Here is a 19,696-nt window from a genome sequence, read left to right as displayed (position 1 = left end):
AATGGGGGATGAGGATTTTTATAAATGATGGTGTATTTCATAGCAACTCAATATTTAGTTCCTTAGAAGATAAGCTGGGTAGGGACGCCTGGGTGGCTCAGCCTTCGGCTCAGGTCATGATCCTGGAGTCCCGGGATCAAGTCCCACATCGGGCTCCCTGCTCGGCAGGAAGTCTGCTTCTCCCTCTGACCCTCCCCCCTCTCATGCTCTCTCTCTCTCATTCTCTCTCTCAAATAAATAAATAAAAATATTAAAAAAAAAAAAAGAAGATAAGCTGGGTAATTGGAGAAAAACAATGTATAACAACCATTAAATCAGGAAGAAGAGGGAAATCACAGGTGCAAAGAGTGACTTTATTTATTCATTTTCCCCCAAATATTATTAGCATGATTAAAGCCAAAGAAGGGGAGGCAGTAAGGTGGGGAGAAGGGCCTGCAACAGGGGTGGGTCTCTGATGGGGAAAGGGCCAGAGGCCTGACGGGGGGAGGCAGGGAGCCTGGGACTGAGGGGCAGGTGGGGGGCCTGCTAGGCCACTGTCAGGCACTCGCTTCTTTGGAAGCTCTTGACAAGGGCGGAGGACAGGCTCTTGTGAGTGACCTCGCAGGAGTAGTTCTCATGACTTTGGTACTCTGTACTGGACATCGTCAGGGTGCTGCTGAGGCTGTAGGTGCTGTCCTTGCTGTTCTGTTCTGTGACACTTTGCTGGATGCCTGTGTTTCGGATAGCCCCATCCACTTTCCACTGGACTTGGGCGTCTTTGGGATAGAAGCTATTCAGCATGCACACGACAGAGGCACTGCCCGTGTTTAACTGGTCCGGAGACGGTGGGAACAAAAAGACGGTTGGCTTGGCATCATTCCCTGATGAAGGAAGCACAGAGAATGGTCTCTAAGTAACAGGGAAGTTCTCCACTTAGGTATATTGTTTGTGGGCAGTCCCAGAGCCCGGAGGGACAGACAGAGCAGCTTATCCTGTGTAGCAATGAGGGAGAAATATCGTGTCTACCATCTTGAGTTTTTCTCTAGCTCTTACCTCTTAAGAAAGTTTTAAATTGTTTCATTTGAATCTTTGCAGCCATTTTAAGGACTTTTTGCTTTTCTGACCTCACTTTACTGCCTCCTGCAGTAAACATGAGTGGTTCAGGCAAAGACACAAAGGCCATTTCATCTGAGCCCCTCAGAGTTGAGAAGCGAGACCAGGTCTTGGCCCCCCGCCCCTTACACAGATGATTTCCCCCATGCCTCTCCCAGAACTGTGTGCAATGATAGCAGGCTGCCTCGTCCTTCCTGGGTTTTCTTTGAGTGTGTTAGGGCCAGACCCACCCTGTAGGGTGGCTCCAAGCCCTGAGTCTGTGCCTGGGTTGGGGTGCGGCCCTGTCACCCTCTGTGATCAGGCTGGCAACTCTCCCACCTCTCACAAAGGCCTCGAAGGAAGACAGAGCCCTGGGCTGAAGGTTGTCATCATGTGGGGCGATAACAGACCAGACCAGGAGGGCCAACTGTAACTTTGGCCACCTGCCTACGAGGAACTGGCTAGCTTCGGTTCTGACCCTGAGCACCTGCCAGATGGCCTCCTGGAAATCCCCGCTGTGGGCATTCAGGCCCTCTGCTCAGAGGGCAAGAGCTACAGTAACACATCAGGAAGCCTTTGCTGGAAGAACACTGCAGATAAGTGAACAGGTTTTTATAAAGTTAACCTCCATTAACCAAGCAGTTCAACATAAGATACTGAACTTCTTATGTTTTGATTTTTTTTTTTTTCTCTTGGAACCTTCATTACTAATTTTTTTCAGAGAATTTTATAAAATAGCTTTGGCAGCAAAATAATAAGAATTCTAGAAAAAAAGGAGGGACATATTCTATAAAGATACTCCTATCTGGGTAAATCCTTGACACCTTTAAAATATCTATCCTGCATTAAAATATTAAACAATTAGTACATTTGATATGGAAATTCTTATAGGACATTTTATTAGCTTTTAATGGAGTTTAAAATTTGTAAAAGAATTTTTAAAAGGCTCTAATATAGTTTTAAAATAGTTTAAAACACTTACATAGTTTAAATAGCTCTAAAAGAGTTTTCAGAGTTTTAAAACAGCCCTAAAATAGTCCTTTTTAATTGTTGCATACCAAAAATAATCGTTCTTACGCATCACTCTTGAAATCAGCTGAAGTAAACAACAAAAAATTACTAAACTATTTTAGAAGGTAGGGGATTAAAATACCCAGATTAAAAATTTTCTATCACAGAAGGAAGGTATTGGAAAATACGCTGTTATTAAGTTTTTATTAATGGCATTTGTCTATGATGAGATATTTTGTACAGCTGAACTATAATCCTCCCCAAGCCATTACATTTTTGAAAATCAAAAACATGTCACAAATTTATCTTTTCTCTAATGGTGTTTAATGTGAACTCAGTAGAAAGTTGATTGATCAAAACCGGAGTGGCCAGATGGCCTTAAATTAGATTTTCGCTGGTTGGGACTTTACCCTGAAGGAGTTACATATATTTCTTTCTTTTAGATTGCGCTTTTGTTATTTAAATACATTTGATGGGAGGAGATTGAAATGGTTTCATGTCATTGAAAAAAAGTAGCTTTAAGTTTTTTATAAAAAAATTTTCATTAAGGGGATATACTAATAAGTGTGAATTTTAGTTCTGAAATCTCTGATAAATCAGACTTCTCCCTGTTTTTTCCACATTAGCTCAGCGCCTGCCACATTTCTGTTCTTTTCTGTTAGCGCCATGACTTGTACCACTGTGTTGGAAAAGCCGCCACAGCAGAGTGGAACAGGCCGTGGCCTCTAGCTGTTAGGCGCACTGCCACACGGACTCTGTGGCCAGGTCACGAAAGTCATTCAGTCATGACGAAAGACCGCCATGAGGCCTACAGACCACGCAAGCCATGCCGTGGCCTCTTTGGCGGTATAAAAAAATGGCCGAGTAATAACCAGGGAAATACAAGAACACACTCACTAAACTATTTAGTATTTTCCTACAAGTCCGTGGGCATTTAAAACATGCAGTTATTTTATTTTGCTTCATTTAAATGAATTTCTTAAAAATGGAGGTTTTGGCGACAACCATCTTTTCACCATATATGATAAGAAATCATTTCGCAGTTAGTCTAGTGTAGAAATTGGATTTTTAAAAAGGCAGTATCTCTCAAGATCTAGAATCTCTGTAGAATTTCTGAATATTGACAGTTTAGCACTCATTTTAGACTCTAAAGATGACATTGCTGCTGGTTCTCAATTAAACTGTATCTCTTACACAGCAAACAAGTATACTTTTCTAACTCCTTACTGACTTTTCATGCATTCTATTGATTTAAATTGTTATCTTATAAAATAATTTGTCAGAGGAGAGAAAGTAGACTAAGAAATTTCTGTATCATACATAATGAGCAAAAATCAATATAACATTTGGCAAAACTCAATAAAAATTAGTTTGCTTTTTCTCTTGAGCTCCAAAGTTTCTTTTTCATACTATACTAATTTTTTCCTTTTGAATCTTGCAATTTAGATTAAATTAATCTTTTTGTCTACAAATCCATTTTTGCAGCTGAGTTTAACTTTGGAAATTGGTGATAAATGTGAAATAGTCTCATGTACTCATCTGCACAGAATTCAACCTTAAGCCTCTAAAAGTCAGTACTGGCATTTAGAACCACATTTCAACAAGCAATAGAGAAAAATTACTTACGTTTAATCTCCAGACGTGTCCCTGGGCCAAAGGTGGCCCACTGTATTAGTTTAATTACTTTCCCCTCAGCAAAAACCTCTAAGCTCAGTAGATTGACGGATACAGAGAAAATCTGGCAATTTAGATGCCATGTCAACTAACTAGCTCTCTTCGCTCTTCCTTGAGACAAACTGATTTTCAGTACCTTACTCATCTGATTTTCGGAAGAATCCCATTCTCTTCGGAATTGACCTCAACTCACATCCCACACATGAAAAGCCCCAAATTTCACAACTCGACAAGAAAAAGGACTAGAAAAGTGTACTTACGTTTGAGCTCCACCTTGGTCCCCTGGCTGAACGTGAGCCACAGTGAGGGCTCTGACACTTACCCCTTAACAAAAACCTTCTTCTGACGCCAATCACAGAAGAAAGGCCAATTCAGAGAAAAATCCAGCTATTCGTCTCCCATTCCCTCCCACAAAGCCTATTCTCATCACAAACTCAACAATTTGTTTGCTTAGCTGTAAAGTTGGCTGTTTTCTGCTATTTACTTTTGGGTCACCAGCAACGGCTCATTTTACCAAAATGTCACAAACTTGAACAAATGATACAACAGGACAAAAACCTCACAAAGAATTGAGCAAAAATGTACTTACGTTTGATCTCCAGTGTGGTCCCTTGGCCGAAAGTGAACCACAGTGATTTCCCTTAACCTCCATCTCTACAAAAACCCTCCCTGAAAAGGTAGCAAGCCTCTCTCTCCCATTACCCTATTTTGATTTGGAAATCTTAAAAATTAGCCCTCAGCCAGCCTCCAGTGGAACAATTTTCCCTCCTCTGTACCTAATCTGGGAATGAAATTTGTTTTATCCCTGACATGTAACTAATTAGAACACATGAAAAGGCGGGGGGGAAAAAGCAGCAAACCAATTAGAAACAGTGAAGAATTGGTTGAAAAAAATACTTACGTTTTATCTCCAGCTTGGTCCCCTGGCCGAACGTGTACACACAGTAATTCCTCCTAACTTCCCTCCTATACAAAAACTGAGTTTCCTTTTCTGACAGTCGAGCAAGGCTCTCCTTTATGCTTGCCAGTACATTTCTGAAACTGTCACTTAGACGAGTTTATCTCACTCATTGACTGAATTTTGTTCTTCATGGAAAACGTGCAACCAATTTTTCAGTTTGTTTACAGATTTTATCTTTGTCCCAGAGGATGTCAGAGCCTGGTTTCAAAACATCTGCTTCTATAGATCCCGTCACAGGCACGGGGACCGTAAGAAACAGACAACTGAGGAAGGAAGGTCTGGATTTTACTCACGTTTGATTTCCACCTTGGTTCCTGCGCCGAACGTCCACCACAGTGACAGCTCTCCATTGTGTCACTGTACAAAAACCCTTCTCACGGAAGGGGAACCAAGCCCTGGGTCGGCTGCTGAAGCTTCACTCTTTTCCCAGCAGGTATGCAAAGCCTAGGCCTTCCCTGACAGAGAATGTTTCCTTAGGTGAGATCTAAAATCCTGGAAGAGGATATATTTATTTATGTCTATGGCCTGATGGTCCCTTTCTTCAGCAATCTACCATATCTGGACTGTTTCTTATTGATTGATTGATTGATTGGAAAGTGGGCTGAAAGGAAATTACAAAGAAAACAAGTTTTAAAAATTGCGCTCTTGGGCGCCTGGGTGGCTCAGTACTTAAGCGTTTGCCTTTGGCCCAGGTCATGGTCCCAGGGTCCTGGGATCGAGCCCCACATGGGGCTCCCTGCTCAGCGGGAAGTCTGCTTCTCCCTCTCCCACTCCCCCTGCTTGTGTTCCCTCTCTCACTGTGTCTCTTTCTCTGTCAAATAAATAAATAAAATCTTTAAAAAAAAAGAACCATTGTGGCAAAAACTATTTTATTGATCACATACAGTAGTGATCAATAAGAATGGCTGTGTTGATGTAACATAACATAGATCACTGAGAAATGGTTGAGATCCTTAATATGTGTATGGTTTATTATTAAAAATAAAAATAAAAATTGCACTTTTTTATGCTTTCTCCTGGGGGTGGGGGAGCTGTTGCAGATGATAAACCTCATTCAGTGTAATTATGGGATCCTAGTTTCTCTCAGTTAAGAATAAATAAAGAACATTTTCCTATTTGAACCTCTCCTCTGCCATGATGTTGTTTCAAAAAAGGTAGACTAAATGTATACCAGATCAAGGCCCATGTTTTACTTTGAAAGGTATTTTGGCATGAAGCTACAGATGACACATGAAACTAAAGGATCAATAGAGATTTTACTTATTTATTTAGAACGAGAGCATGAGCCAGGTTGGGGCTGGGGAGAGGGGCAGAAGTGGAGGGAGATGGAGGACCTTGTGCTGAGCTAGGAGTGCAGAGCCTGGCATGGGGCTTGATCCCACGACCTCAAGACTCTGAGACCATGACCTGAGCTGAAATCAAGAGCCAGAGACCCAACTGACTGAGCCACCCAGGTGCCCCTAAAACAAAGATCAATAGAGTAGAAAGTAGACTTTACTTAGTTGGTCATCTGTTGTCCATCATGTTCAATGAGCTGAACCAAGTGCATGCTGTCTTTGGAGCTGTCAGGGAATCATGGCATGCCATGGTGTTTCCACAGTAACCCCATCAAGGACACTGAAGATCTCATTTTAAGTGCAGCTCCACTTACTGCAGTCTTGTTTCCCTCTTAACCTTCCATCCCCCCTCAACATAACATTCCTCTCACCATCCTCAATTCCTTACAGCTCTTCTGTGGCTTCCAGCTCTTATAAAACTCTCTCTCTGGGGGCGCCTGGGTGGCTCAGGCATTAAGCGTCTGCCTTCGGCTCAGGTCATGATCCCAGGGCCCTGGGATCGCCCCGCATTGGCCTCCCTGCTCTGCGGGGGGCCTGCTTCTCCCTCTCCCACTCCCCCTGCTTGTGTTCCTGCTCTAACTCTCTCTCTCTCTCTCTGTCAAATAAATAAATAAAATCTTAAAAACAACAACAACAACAAAACTCTCTGCTTGGAAACACCTTTGCTCACCTGTGTTAGCTTGTGAACAATGAATTCTTTCAAAACTCAACTCCAGAGACCTTCTCTTGGATTATCCCCTAGCAAGTGACTCCACTTTACAGAGCACAGAGGCAGATCTAGAACGCCTAATTGTTCTTACCTGCTCTCAGATTCTTTCTACCCTGCTGGATTGTAAGTTGATGTTTCATTGTCTTGTATTTGGAAGGATCAGTCCTTATCTTTACTTGGCAAATGTTCAACAAACATTTACAGAATGAAGAAATAAAAAAACACCTAACAATGAATAGTTGAAAATCAAAAATGGACCAGAGCTAATAAGTTATAATAGATCAAGGACTAATACTGACCACTGCAATACTAAGTTTTACAAGAGAAATCATAGGTAGGTTTCCTTGTTTCCTTTGCTATTGTCTTTAATAGCAAAATCAGCAGTGGATCTCCCCAGATGATGAGGAAAGAGAGGAATCTTGGAGGTAGAGAGAAGAGAGAAACTGGCAAGTGGACATTTAGTGTGCAAAATAGTTGACTGAGGACATAGTCAACATAGATCCTAAAGAGGATAGAGTGATTGTCTCTGCAGAGATACAAGCAATACCAGTCATTGTACTTGACATTAATTGAGCACTTACAAAGTATCAGACATTGATTGTACATGAATCATCACATTTAATTATCCCCCTAAATCTAGGAACTAGAAACTGATATTTTCCCTATTCTGTAAATGAGGAAAGTTGAGTGCTGAGACTTAAGTAACTTCACCATAGCAGTGAGTGGCAGAGCTGGGATTGGAACTCAGAGCTCATGCACTTCGTTGGCCCTGGGAGTAGAGTCACCCAATGGAAGCAGCATGCATGGCAGAAAACCCTGGGGTGGGGGAAGGAAAAAGAAACTCCGTAGACTGTCCTAGGCTTGGAAATGAGTAGACGAGTGTGCTCAAATGTGTATACAAGACTGCTCATTGAAATGTTGTTTAAAAGTTGAAGAAATGGAAAATAACTGAAATCTTCATCAATGGGAATTTGGTTAAACTAATTATGTTAGAGCTTTGCAATGGAACACTAAGCAACAAATAAGAGGATGAAGTAGGTTTCTATATGGTCACATGGAAGGTGATCATGAAAATATAGGCCACGGAATGGTATATTTTGTATGATATTCTGATTCTATTGTAATGGATATATATGGGTAGAAATACAGGGTAATTCCTGAAGGAAATACAATGAACTGTACTCATTAGTTATCTCCTGGGCTTACAGAGGTGTGTTGTTTGGGAAGAGGAGAGCAGTGACACTTTCTCCCCTTTTGTATATTGTAGATTATCTCATTTTTAAAAAAAATAGGTGAATACATTAATTTTGTGGTTTTCAAGATCAGTAAGACTGCATCAATTTTATTAAAGAGTAAACTCTGGCTTTGCCTACTAGAATTCTCAGTATTTATGTACAATGTATAAATACAGTTTTAAATGATATACACACATGCGTGAGTTTTCTTTGTCAATTAAACATTTTTCTATAATCTTTAGATTGAGAATGCAAAAAAGGTTGTTTTCCTGGTTCTGCATAAGAGATACTCTTACAATCATAGGAGATGTAGAGGTGATGTAGGGGCTGGAAAATGGGAATGATAAAGATGACATGGCATTATGTTCCTCATTGAATAATGTGAAATTGGGATCAAATATGAAGAGTACAACTGAATGATTGTACTAAGAGAGTATTTGCTACTAATAAAAAGTGTTATAAGAACCATTGTGGCAATGGGGCGCCTGGGTGGCTCAGTCCTTAAGTGTCTGCTTTTGGCTCAGGTCATGATCCCAGGGTCCTGAGATCGAGCATCGGGCTCCCTGCTCAGTGGGAAGTCTGCTTCTCCCTCTCCCACTCGCCCTGCTTGTGTTCCCTCTCTCGCTGTGTCTCTTTCTCTGTCAAATAAATAAATAAAATCTTTAAAAAAAAAGAACCATTGTGGCAAAAACTATTTTATTGATCACATACAGTAGTGATCAATAAGAATGGCTGTGTTGATGTAACATAACATGGATCACTGAGAAATGGTTGAGATCCTTAATATGTGTATGGTTTATTATTCGAAGGCAAAGGTTGTCTTTGAAGCATCTGTGAAGTTCTGTCAGGATGTACTATTTGCAAAATGTCCATGATGGGCCTTGATAATACTGATTTTACTGAGGAAAGGCAAAGTGCCAATAAACTAGTCTGAGAGGTTCTTGGATTTGTATATAAGAGTGATGGAAATAAAAATTTGTGTGAGCATTCCAACAAACTCATAATGAAGCTGTTTCCCATTTGGCCCGCAGCAAAGTTAGATTCTTAGAATAAATTCTAAATTGTGGAAGAGAGAGAGAGAGAGAGGAGAAAGGAAACTTTTTTTTTTGGTTTAAGATTTTATTTATTTATTTGACAGAGAGAGACACAGCGAGAGAGGGAACACAAGCAGGGGGAGTGGGAGAGGGAGAAGCAGTCCTCCCTCGGAGCAGGGAGCCTGATATGGCGCTTGATCCCAGGACCCTGGGATCATGACCTGAGCCGAAGGCAGACGCTTAACGACTGAGCCACCCAGGCGCCCCAGGAGGAAGGAAACTTACCTGGCTCTGGAATATTTGTGTCTGATAATCCATCTTGAAGTCTGTGGTTCAATATTTTTTCTAGCTCATCAATCACAGTAGAGTCCAAGGTCAGTGATTCTTTTTACTTCGGCTTGACTCCTCCATAGGATTGTAATGGCTGTCATTTGTACTTGATTTAAGCTGATATCCCACAAGGTGAAGACAAAATTCTGGAGTCCACATTCAGTGGTGCCTAGAACTTGATCAATTGCCAGTCTTTCAGCTGGAGTGCCACAAACTGACATCTGTCCTGAATTCCTAAGGGGTAAAGCTGGCCCCATAGCTGAGAGGAAGGGAGACAGAGGAAGTCACTTGAGAAATTGCTGCTTCCTTGCGGCTTTGGAGCTGTGTCTGTTTCCACTCATCTCCGAAGAAAGAGGTGCTGAGAGAAGCAAAGTCCTTTGCCCAAACATATGCACGTGTTTGTGCCATAAACATGACACAAGATTTTGGACCAACTCTGGAAAATGTAGATGCTCATCATGTTTCCAAGAAGACATTCAGGCTGCAGGTATTCTCTGACTTCCTAGAGTGAAAGAGAAAACAGTAACAGTGCTGGGGTTTATTACCCTTGGAGAGGCTTAGCCACCCAGATTTACATATCAAGTGTTACGGTTTCTGGTTGGTTATACACAAGTGATGAGTCCCTTGAATTCTGCTCTGGAGTTCCCTGCCCCCCTTTGTTTGTCCCCTTGGCATCTAACCCTAGCCTTGTGTCCTCTCCCCTCCTACCACCGAGAAATACATCATGGACAACTACTGTGAATGGGCTAGCTCTGGATACAGTTATGAAATTGACGAATTCAGGCTTGATGCTTCATACTTTTTTTTCTTCTCTGTTGTCAAATCTTCAGGTCCCTCATGGGCACTCTACTCTTCTCCTTCCTGGCTCAGGACCTAGCCCTGAGTACCCCTATCCCCCACCCCCCACCCAGTCTTGTTCATCCTGGGTAAGGACCTGGGCTCAGATCTTTACTGCCCACTGTCCAACACTGCCTCATGCCTTCAACATGTATAATCCTGATCCCATCCCGAAGGATTCTGATCTCTGCTTTCTGTTCCCATTAGCTCTTCTGTTCAGCTCTGTAGGTCACTTGGTTACCACTTGACCTAATATTGTGCTGCTCTTGCCTCCTGCCCTATTCTTCCTGTCCTTGTGTGTTGCTTTCTTTAAAATATTCTTAAAAATCTTTTTTGTATTTTAGATTTTTTTTTAACAAGCAGGTATTGTGATGGAATGTATGTGTTTAATCCATCATCTTAACTTGGATCCTCCTTTAACTGGCTCCTTTGAGATCCATAAAGAACTTATCAAACTCAATACCCAAAAAACAAAAAATCCAGTCAAGAAATGGGCAGAAGACATGAACAGACATTTCTCCAAAGAAGACATACAAATGGCCAACAGACACATGAAAAAATTCTCAACATCACTTGGCATCAGGGAAATACAGATCAAAACCACAATGAGATACCATCTCATACCAGTCAGAATGGCTAAAATTAACAACTCAGGAAACAAAAGATGTTAACCATGATGCAGAGAAAGGAGAACCCCCTCACACTGTTGGTGGGAATGCAAACGGGTGCAGCCACTCTGGAAAACAGTATGGAGCTTCCGCAAAAGGTTAAAAATAGAGCTACCCTGTGACCCAGCAATTGCACTACTACATATTTATCCAAAGGATACAAACATAGTGATCCGAAGGGGCACCCCAGTGTTTATAGCAGCAATGTCTACAATAGCCAAACTATGGAAAGAGTCCAGATGTCCATCAATAGATGAATGGATAAAGATGTGAGATACACACACACACACGCACACACACGCGCACACACAGGAATATTACTGAGCCATCAAAAAGAATGAAATCTTGCCATTTGCAATGACATGGATGGAACTAGAGGGTATTATGCTAAGTGAAATAAGTCAGTCAGAGAAAGACAAATACCGTATGATTTCACTCATATGTGGAGTTTAAGAAACAAAACAGATGAACATAGGGGAAGGGAAGGAAAAATAAAACAAGATGAAAACAGAGAGGGAGGCAAACCATAAGAGACTCTTAACTACAGGGAACAACTGAGGGTTGCTGGAGGGGAGGGGGGCGGGGGATGGGAGAACTGGGTGATGGACATTAAGGAGGGCACTTGAAGTAATGAGCACTGGGTGTTCTATGCAACTGATGAATCACTCAATTCTGCCTCTGAAACTAATAATACAGTATATGTTAATTAAATTGAAATTAAATTAAAAATTAAAAAATAAATGGGATTAAACTAGGCTGGCTCTTGGCTTTCCCTCCCATTCTAATCAGCATATACATTTAAGGCTTATTAGTCTGGTGCTGGTGAAAGAGGAAGCACAGGGGCACCTGGGTGGCTCAGTCGTTAAGCGTCTGCTTTCGGCTCAGGTCATGATCCCAGGGTCCTGGGATCGAGCCCCGCATCGGGGTGGGGGGGGTCCCCGCTCAGCAAGCAGCCTGCTTCTCCCTCTGTCTGCTGCTCCCCCTACTGGTGCTCACTCTCTCTCTGTCAAATAAACAATCTTAAAAAAAAAAAAAGAAAGAGGAAGCACAGATCACTCCCTTCTCCATCATCCTCCCTCCCCCTCCTGCCCCCAGTGTCCTGATTATCCTGGCTGATACCTAGAGTTCCAAACAAGACAGGGGGATTGGGAAGAGGTCAGGCCTATAGGAAAACAAACACATACAAATATCAACACGGAAACCCAACCTATTGAAATAAGGAATAATGGAACTTTTAAGTTAAATATAATGGATATGTCCATCACTTGCTCAAAATCCCCCTTGCAATGACAGAAGAAATATAAAAATGAGAATAAATTAATTTTGTGGTTGGAGAATCATGAAGGGGCCTATTAGAAAAAAAGACATTTGCAGAAAACCACAAAGATTTAATTTTTTTTTTAAGATTTAAATTTTGAGACACTAAAATCTAGAATATTCCATTCCATTGCAAAAATAGGAGGGGTCCTTGACACAGCCAGTACTAGTCTTCCTCACAAAGCCCTGGAAAACGCATACTTCCGAGCTATCAGGGACTGGGTCTAGGGGTGGGATGGGTACGCTGCCCAAGGGGGACTAACACCCTGGGCGGCCTCCACTGAGCTTGCACCCCCCTTCAGGCCATGGGAATAGTGATGGAAATAAAAAGGGATAAAGTTACAGGCATTCCAAAGCAATGGGATAAAAAATTCTTCCAGGCCACTAGAAAAAGAAAAATGGACAAAGAAAATTAAACCAATCTATCAAAGTTCAGGAAAAGGAAATAAAAAAATCAAAAAGAAAGTATTAGATAAATAGAAATATAAAATAAGATGGAAAGACTGAGTCCAAATAGAACAGTCACAAACTATAATAAATGCTGTTAAGTTACTCAGAATTCGTAAATGAGGCAAAAAGATGACTATTGACAAAGATTCTCTCCTTGACCAAACTCTGCTCAGGCTCCTCTGAGCTCTCTTCTCAAGTGGGCTCGGAATTTTGTGTTCATCTTTGCATTGTCCAATTTTAGCAAGAATCCTGCTAAGTCAGTTTTACCAGAATCCCTCTTCTTGATAGCTGATCGCAGTCAACATCTGATGGGCTTCCTCAGCCTTCACTGTCCCCAGGTGATGTCTGATTACCCTGGCTTGCCTTCAGCAAGAATCCTGTTAGGTCAGTTTAACCAGATCCTCCCTTAAACGGGGTATTTTCTCTTAGTCATTTTCCATCCACTGACCCCTACCCTGCTACCTGGCTATAAAGTCCCACTTCTCCTTGTGTTGGAGTGGGGCCCAATCTCTCCCTTTCACTGCAGAACCTCATTGCAGGGGTCCCTCCACATTATCTTGATGGTCCTAACTAAGTCTGCCTTACTTTTCTTCAACCAGTGTCTTGAGTAATTATTTCTTTAACACTACGTATCCTTTTACGGTTATTTGACTTCCTAGAGAAATAAGGTTTTTTACTTTTCTAAATACAACTGACTAATTACAACTGATTAAAAACTAGATTTCAAAAGGTTGGATGTTAACCTAGAGAAAACTGATGTCATGAAAATGATAAATTATTTTTGTCTGAGGAGACAGCTCTAATGCTTATAGTCTTATTGCTGTGTAAGACATTAACCAATTATACATCTTATTTAGCGATCTTATTCTGGCATTGAAAGGGGTGTGTGTGTGTGTGTGTGCGTGTGTGTAGACATGTAGACATTTGTCTTCCTTTGGACCAGCTTTATCATCTGGTTTTGTCGTTAATAAGTAAATCTTTGACACGTGTTCATAATATATATGCATGATAACTGTCTTAATTTTTTTAAAAACTTACACCTTAAAAATATAAATGGAAAAATTTCACAATGGAAAGACAAAGAAGAGTGAATAAAAACACACACATCCAGCCATACGCTGCTTACATGAGATGCAGCTCAAACAAATACATAAAATGATTGGAAGAACAAATGCAAAGGAGGAAGACGTGTCAGGCAAGTGCTGACAGGAGGAGGAACGATGTGTAATATCAGAAACACTGAATTAGAGGAAAGAGCACTTCCAGGGACAAAATCTAACATGATAAGTGACACATAACAACAACCAATTGTAAGACTGAAGATCCTAGACTGTGGAAATATATTCATATCAGATTCATTTGTTTTTGTGAATATCTTCTGGGAGCCATGGGATCAAGGCAGTGGGTATGCTGACTGCCAGTTTGCCTCAGCACAGGAGATGGGTGGGTCTTGGGACTCAAGGAGGGGCCTGTCCCTTGGGACTCAGGGATCAGTAGGGGCTGAGAGAGAGGCTCTGGTGGTGGTGGTAGTCCGAGAGGCGGGGAGGGTCACATCATACCTGACATCATGAATGTCACTGGAAGAGCAGTGCCTCCAAGCCTCTAATTTATGTTCACACTCACAAATGTTCGTATAGTAGGAACAGTCTGGTCAGGTTGCTGTTACTAAATGGAATGAAATGCTTTCAGTCTACTGTGTCCATTTCTTCAAGATTCAGCGAGCAGTGAAGATTGTTAAGCCTCGCTTGAGTCAGGTGCTCACCCCTGGGCTAGGACAGAGGGCGCCCCAAGACATTCTCACCTGACTGTATCCAATCAGAAAGGAGAAATTCCTCAAGAGGTGAGGTCAGTGTGCTCTTAGAAGAGGCAGGGATGCAGTTAGGAAAGGGAACATCCATTGTTCTCTGTTCCTTTGATGTATTTTGAACCCAAAGCTGGTGAATTATGATATTTTGACTATAGATGAGTTCTTACTCACCATTGTGCTTTCAGTGACTAACAAATGTCTGGCATCCAGACACGTTTACATATTTATTGAATAAATGGATGAAATGAACAACGATTTTCAGGAGTCAGGGGAATTGGTTTTCTCTTTGCTCTGACGCCCTCTAGTCTTTGGTAGTTTCTGAAACCCTGGAAACTGACGGTGGTGCCTTAAACTGGGATTGTCTTCATGACAGCTGACCCTGAAAACCTTTTAGAATGAATAGAAAATAGACTCTGCTTCCTTGGAGGGGTTTTGTAGGTCATGGACTGTTGGAACTGGAAGCGACAAACTGTGTCCAGCTCCATTCATAACAAACAGGAGAAAACTGGGTCTCTAGACAGGAAATGATTCGCTCAAGGCTACATAGGTAGGGAAGGACTGGGATGGCCGAAGAACCGGATGTCTTGCCTCCCAATTAAAGCACCTCCATTACATTTCCTGAGGCGCTTGACAAAATATTTGCAGACCAGGAAAATTCTTTGCACAGTTGCCATCTGGTCCAAGTCGGAGGGGACTTTTTAATGCATTTTCTGAAATTCAGTAAAAGACTGCAACACGGACATATGTTTCTTTTTTCAGCATGACAACAGCTGTAGGATTCAGTCAGGATACCACACACCATTTTTAAAGCTGGAAAGAGCTCTTAACTATTTGACTTTTATAACTGAGGAAACCAAGGTGCCCTTTTAATGATATTAAGGTTGCAGGCACACAGTCAGGGTCTAAACCTTTGCCTTCCAAGAACCAGTCCAGTGATTTTCACTAAATGGGGCTGATGCAGCCAATCTGCAGAATGCTTCCAGTTGGTGCAAGAATAATCTTCAGGCTGGTGAGTGTATTAATTAAGAGCAATAATAGCTACTCTAATGGATATGCTCCCAAGCTTGAACAATTTAATGTATTAGAAATTTATTTTTCACTTGTATAAAGTTCTGACAGCAGAGGGTAGGTTCTCTTTCATGCTGTCCCTGAGACACACAGGCTGACAAAGACCATCTTCAGCATAAGGCTTCCGTCGTGAATTGCAAGACTACTGATTATGAAAGAAAAATCAATCTCAGAATCACTGCCACTGAATTGGGCTGGACCCAGACTAATGTGGAAGCTTTGGGGATGAGGAGCTTTATACATAATAAAGTTCTCCATTGCTGCCAAGGAGTCCATGGCCATTTAAGGAGAGAGAAAATTGAGTGAACACAACCTCTCCAAGTGGGTCACACAATTACTTTGGTAATGTGATTTACCATACTTCCCACATCCTGCCTTGTTTCATGGGATTTTGTAATCAGATTCTAATCTTTCTGCTAGAGACTGAACAACTTCAGGCAAGTGACCTCATCCAGGTAGTTCGGTATTCTCCATTGTGCCTTGATAGTGAGTATTCAATGATTGCTCTTTTGAATTGAATTTGATAAATATGTGTGCTTGAGAATATATCACATTGAAGCTACTTGGATATATAATTTAATTAGGAAAAAAATTAGAATTTTTATGGATTCATCAACAAATGTCTTTTCCTTCCTTCCTTCACCCCTTCCTTCCTCCCTCTTTCCCTCCCTCACTCCTTCCCTCCCTTCTTCCCTCCCCCCCCCCTTTTTTTTTTAAAAAACTCCAGGCTGGTATTGCAGCGGTCCAGTATTATACAGATGGCAGTAACATAATGTGAGCCCATGAGATATGACAAAAATATGATGATATGTATCGATCCCTGAAGAAGGTGGAGGACTAGATATCTTATGAAATATTCTCTAGATGGGTTTGGAGTCTCTCCTGCTCAGTGTCATGTGAGCTTCATTCCACAAGGTGCCACAGCCTATTTATATCTCCAGAGCAGTAGGACAGTGACTAAGGTGGGAGACAAATTGTAGCATTGAGACTTACATGGAATAATCACACAGAAAGAAGATGATAAATATAGAAAGTCCTTCCTTCTAGACAGGTCTTTTCTGTTCTAGCCTGGGAGATTACTGCTGATTATTATGTCTTCCCATGGGACTTGGACTTGACTCCTTCTCATAGTGTTGGCATCAGGACAGATGGTTGGAGTAAAGGGGGTTGTCCAGCTGGTTTGCAGGTGGTGCTCTGAGCCCATGCGCTCCAGTTAGGTTATCCCTGCTCAAGCAGAGGGAAGAAAGTGCTGGAGATCAACACAAAGGATAATCTATAGGGAAATAGCAATAGGCACTGGATGCATAGACCAAGAAGAAAAGTGCATACACTCTTGAGTCAGAAACCATATGGAACTGACAAAGAAATGTCCAGGATCAGATGGATTCACTGGTGAATTCCACCACATAATTAAAGAAGGATTGATACCCAGTCTTTCCAAACTCTTCCAAAAAATAGAAGAGGAGGGAATATTTTCATACTCATTTTATGAGGCTAGCATTACCCTAATGCCAAAACCAGACAAGGACGTTGCAAGAAAAGAAAATTACAGGCCAATATCCCTGATGAACACAGATACAAAAATCCTCAACAACATATTAGTAAACTGAATTCCACAATGCATTAAAATCATCATGCACCATGGTCAAATGGGATTTATTCCAATTTCCTAATTGGAAAAGAAAAAGTAAAATTGTCTCTATTTGCAGATGACATGGTCTTAGACGTAGAAAACCCTAAAGACTCCACCAAAAAACTCTTAGAACTAATAAGCGAATTTGGTAAAGTTGCAGGAAACAAAATCAATATACAAAAATCAGTTGTGTTGCTATACACTCGTAATGATCTGTCAGAAAGAGAAATTAAAAAAACAGTCTCATTTACAGCCGCATCAAAACGAGTAAGTCCAGAACTCTGAGAGGAGACATTTCTGTTGTTCCAGTGACCCGTATGTGATGCTTGTTGTGGCGGCCCTGGGACACTCATACAGGTGGAGAGACCATGAAGGGACTGTGGGACCTGAAGAATGACAGGAAACTGCCTGGCTTTTCCTTTTGTCTTGTAAATCACAGACCAGGTGCTGGACCAGTTTGCAACCCAGCAACACAAACGGACATAGATGGATGCTGGCTCTCTCGACAGAAGGACTAGGAGAGGGGCAGCCTAGAAGAACAAAACATTTAGACAATGGCCGCAGAGACAGCCAAATGTCACAGAAGGGATTGTGATCCCACCTTTGTCTATGCCAGTGAAGGCCAAGTGGGGAGCCCAGCTGGCTACCCTCACCAGGCTGTAAGGAGGCGCCCGACCGCCTGTGGGGATGGTGTCTGAGAGGCCTTAGTGGGGAGCCAGGACTCTCATCCCTGCTGCGTGGTGAGGTGACAAGGATGTCCATCCCCCAGTGCTAGTGGAGAGCACACAGGGAGCCTGGGACAGCAACAAGGCACTCTTCCCCCTTTGTCTTAGTCCGTTCTTCCTCGGGCTGCTCTCACACTACACGGGGCGGGCAGTTTATTTATTTATTTTTTTTTTAAGATTTTATTTATTTATTTGTCAGAAAGAGAGAGAGAAAGCACAAGCAGGGGGAGCTTCAGGCGGAGGGAGAAGCAGGCTTCCCTCTGAGCAGGGAGCTCGATGCGGGGCTCGATCCCAGGACCCTGGGATCATGACCTGAGCCCAAGGCAGACGCTTCACCGACTGGCCACCCAGGCGTCCCGGGGGCGGGCAGTTTATCAACAACAGAAATGTAGTTCTCACAGTTCTGGAGGCTTGGAAGTCTAAGGTCAAGGTGCCGGCGGATTCAGTGTCTGATGAGGTCCTACTTCCATGGATGTTGTTTCGCTGTGTCCTCATGTGGTGGAAAAGGGATGGGAGTTCTCTGATTCTTCTCTTATAAGGGCACTAATACCATTCTTGAGGGCTCTGCCCTTATGACCTAAACACACCCAAAGGCCTCACCTCCAAATAGGGTCACCTTGGGCATTAGGTTTTCAACATAAGAATTTGGAGGGGGGTGGGGAACAGGATGGAGAGGAACCTGAGTCCTGGGGCAGCAGTTCTATCCCTGAACCCCTACCTCAGGTTCTGTGTGGAAGAAAACACTCCCTTCATGTCATCGGGCTTCTCTGGTTAGATTCCCACCATGGGTGGTCAGATGAAATTATAACTGATACAACTTTCTAATATTTTTCTTGCATTGAGGATTATAAGTGAGTTTGGTCTCTACCTTTCTTTATGTTGAGTCTTTGATTTTGGTATCAGGATTATCCTAGTCCCATGACATGATTTATATTTCTAAATAATGGTGGTTTGCCCTCCTTTACTATTTCCTGGATAAATTTTTTAAAACACAGAGATTTTTTTTTTTTTGAGGTTTTGATAGAACTTAATTAACCATACATTTATGTGGACCTTGATTTAAGCAGAGTTACTGTAATGACAGTGTTTAGAGACAACCAAGGAAGTTTGAATAAAAACTGGGAATCAGATGATATTAGAGACTTACTTTTAATTCTGTACCATAGCATCATAGTTATTTTTAAAAGTCCTTATCAATTAGCAATGTACTAAAATTCTTGATGGATTGGCTTCAAAATACTCCTGTGTGTGTGTGTGTGTGTGTGTGTGTGTGTGCGCGCGCGTGCGCGCAGGGGGTGTATCTGTCTTTGTATACGGTTGGCCATTTCTATAAACATTAAAAATGAAAATAGTATTAGAAAAGAACAGTGTCACTGCTGTCTGACTCACCCCAGTAAAGTCAGGGTGCAGTGGTGAAGTTCTGCCAGTAGACGGCAGTGTTGTATAAGCCAACAAGCCTACATTCATCTATCTAATGGGTCTTGCAGGGATCATTGAGGTTTCTAGGTAACACATTTTTCTAGTATTACAAGCCAGGTGAGATTGTATTGCTTTTAGACCAAAAGCCATGGTAATATTAGAAGAGCAAAAAAAAGCAGGTATAGAGCAGTCATAAATGATTTTTAAAATAAGTGATTTATAAGTCCTATAGAGAATTTAGGTAGAATGGTAAAATCAACCCCTGTAAAATGATTACCCCTGTATAAACATTTGGTCTCTTTGTCTCTCTCTCTCTTTCCTTTTCTCTACTTCCACCTCTATTTCTCCATCTCATCTGCCTACCTGTATTTTTAACATACATATTTTTTCTTAGCATACATGTATTATAT

General features: G+C 41.8%; 1 protein-coding gene across 1 annotated transcript in view; it reads right to left on the bottom strand.

Annotated features, from left to right (window-relative positions):
* Positions 1-345: 345 nt before the first annotated feature.
* Positions 346-19,696, bottom strand: part of LOC116636094 (immunoglobulin kappa light chain-like) — a 44,456-nt gene continuing 25,105 nt past the window's right edge. Inside the window, exons 3-4 of the mRNA XM_032410496.1 lie at positions 4,658-4,692; positions 346-860 (exon numbers count right to left, since the gene is read on the bottom strand). Coding sequence (XP_032266387.1) covers positions 526-860; positions 4,658-4,692 — 370 coding nt within the window. The 3' untranslated portion in view covers positions 346-525. The remainder of the gene's footprint in view (positions 861-4,657; positions 4,693-19,696) is intronic.

Source organism: Phoca vitulina, unplaced genomic scaffold (genome assembly GCF_004348235.1).
Source record: "Phoca vitulina isolate PV1807 unplaced genomic scaffold, GSC_HSeal_1.0 scaffold12, whole genome shotgun sequence".
NCBI classification, from domain to species: Eukaryota; Metazoa; Chordata; class Mammalia; order Carnivora; family Phocidae; genus Phoca; species Phoca vitulina.
This window is presented reverse-complemented; position numbering and strand designations above follow the sequence as displayed.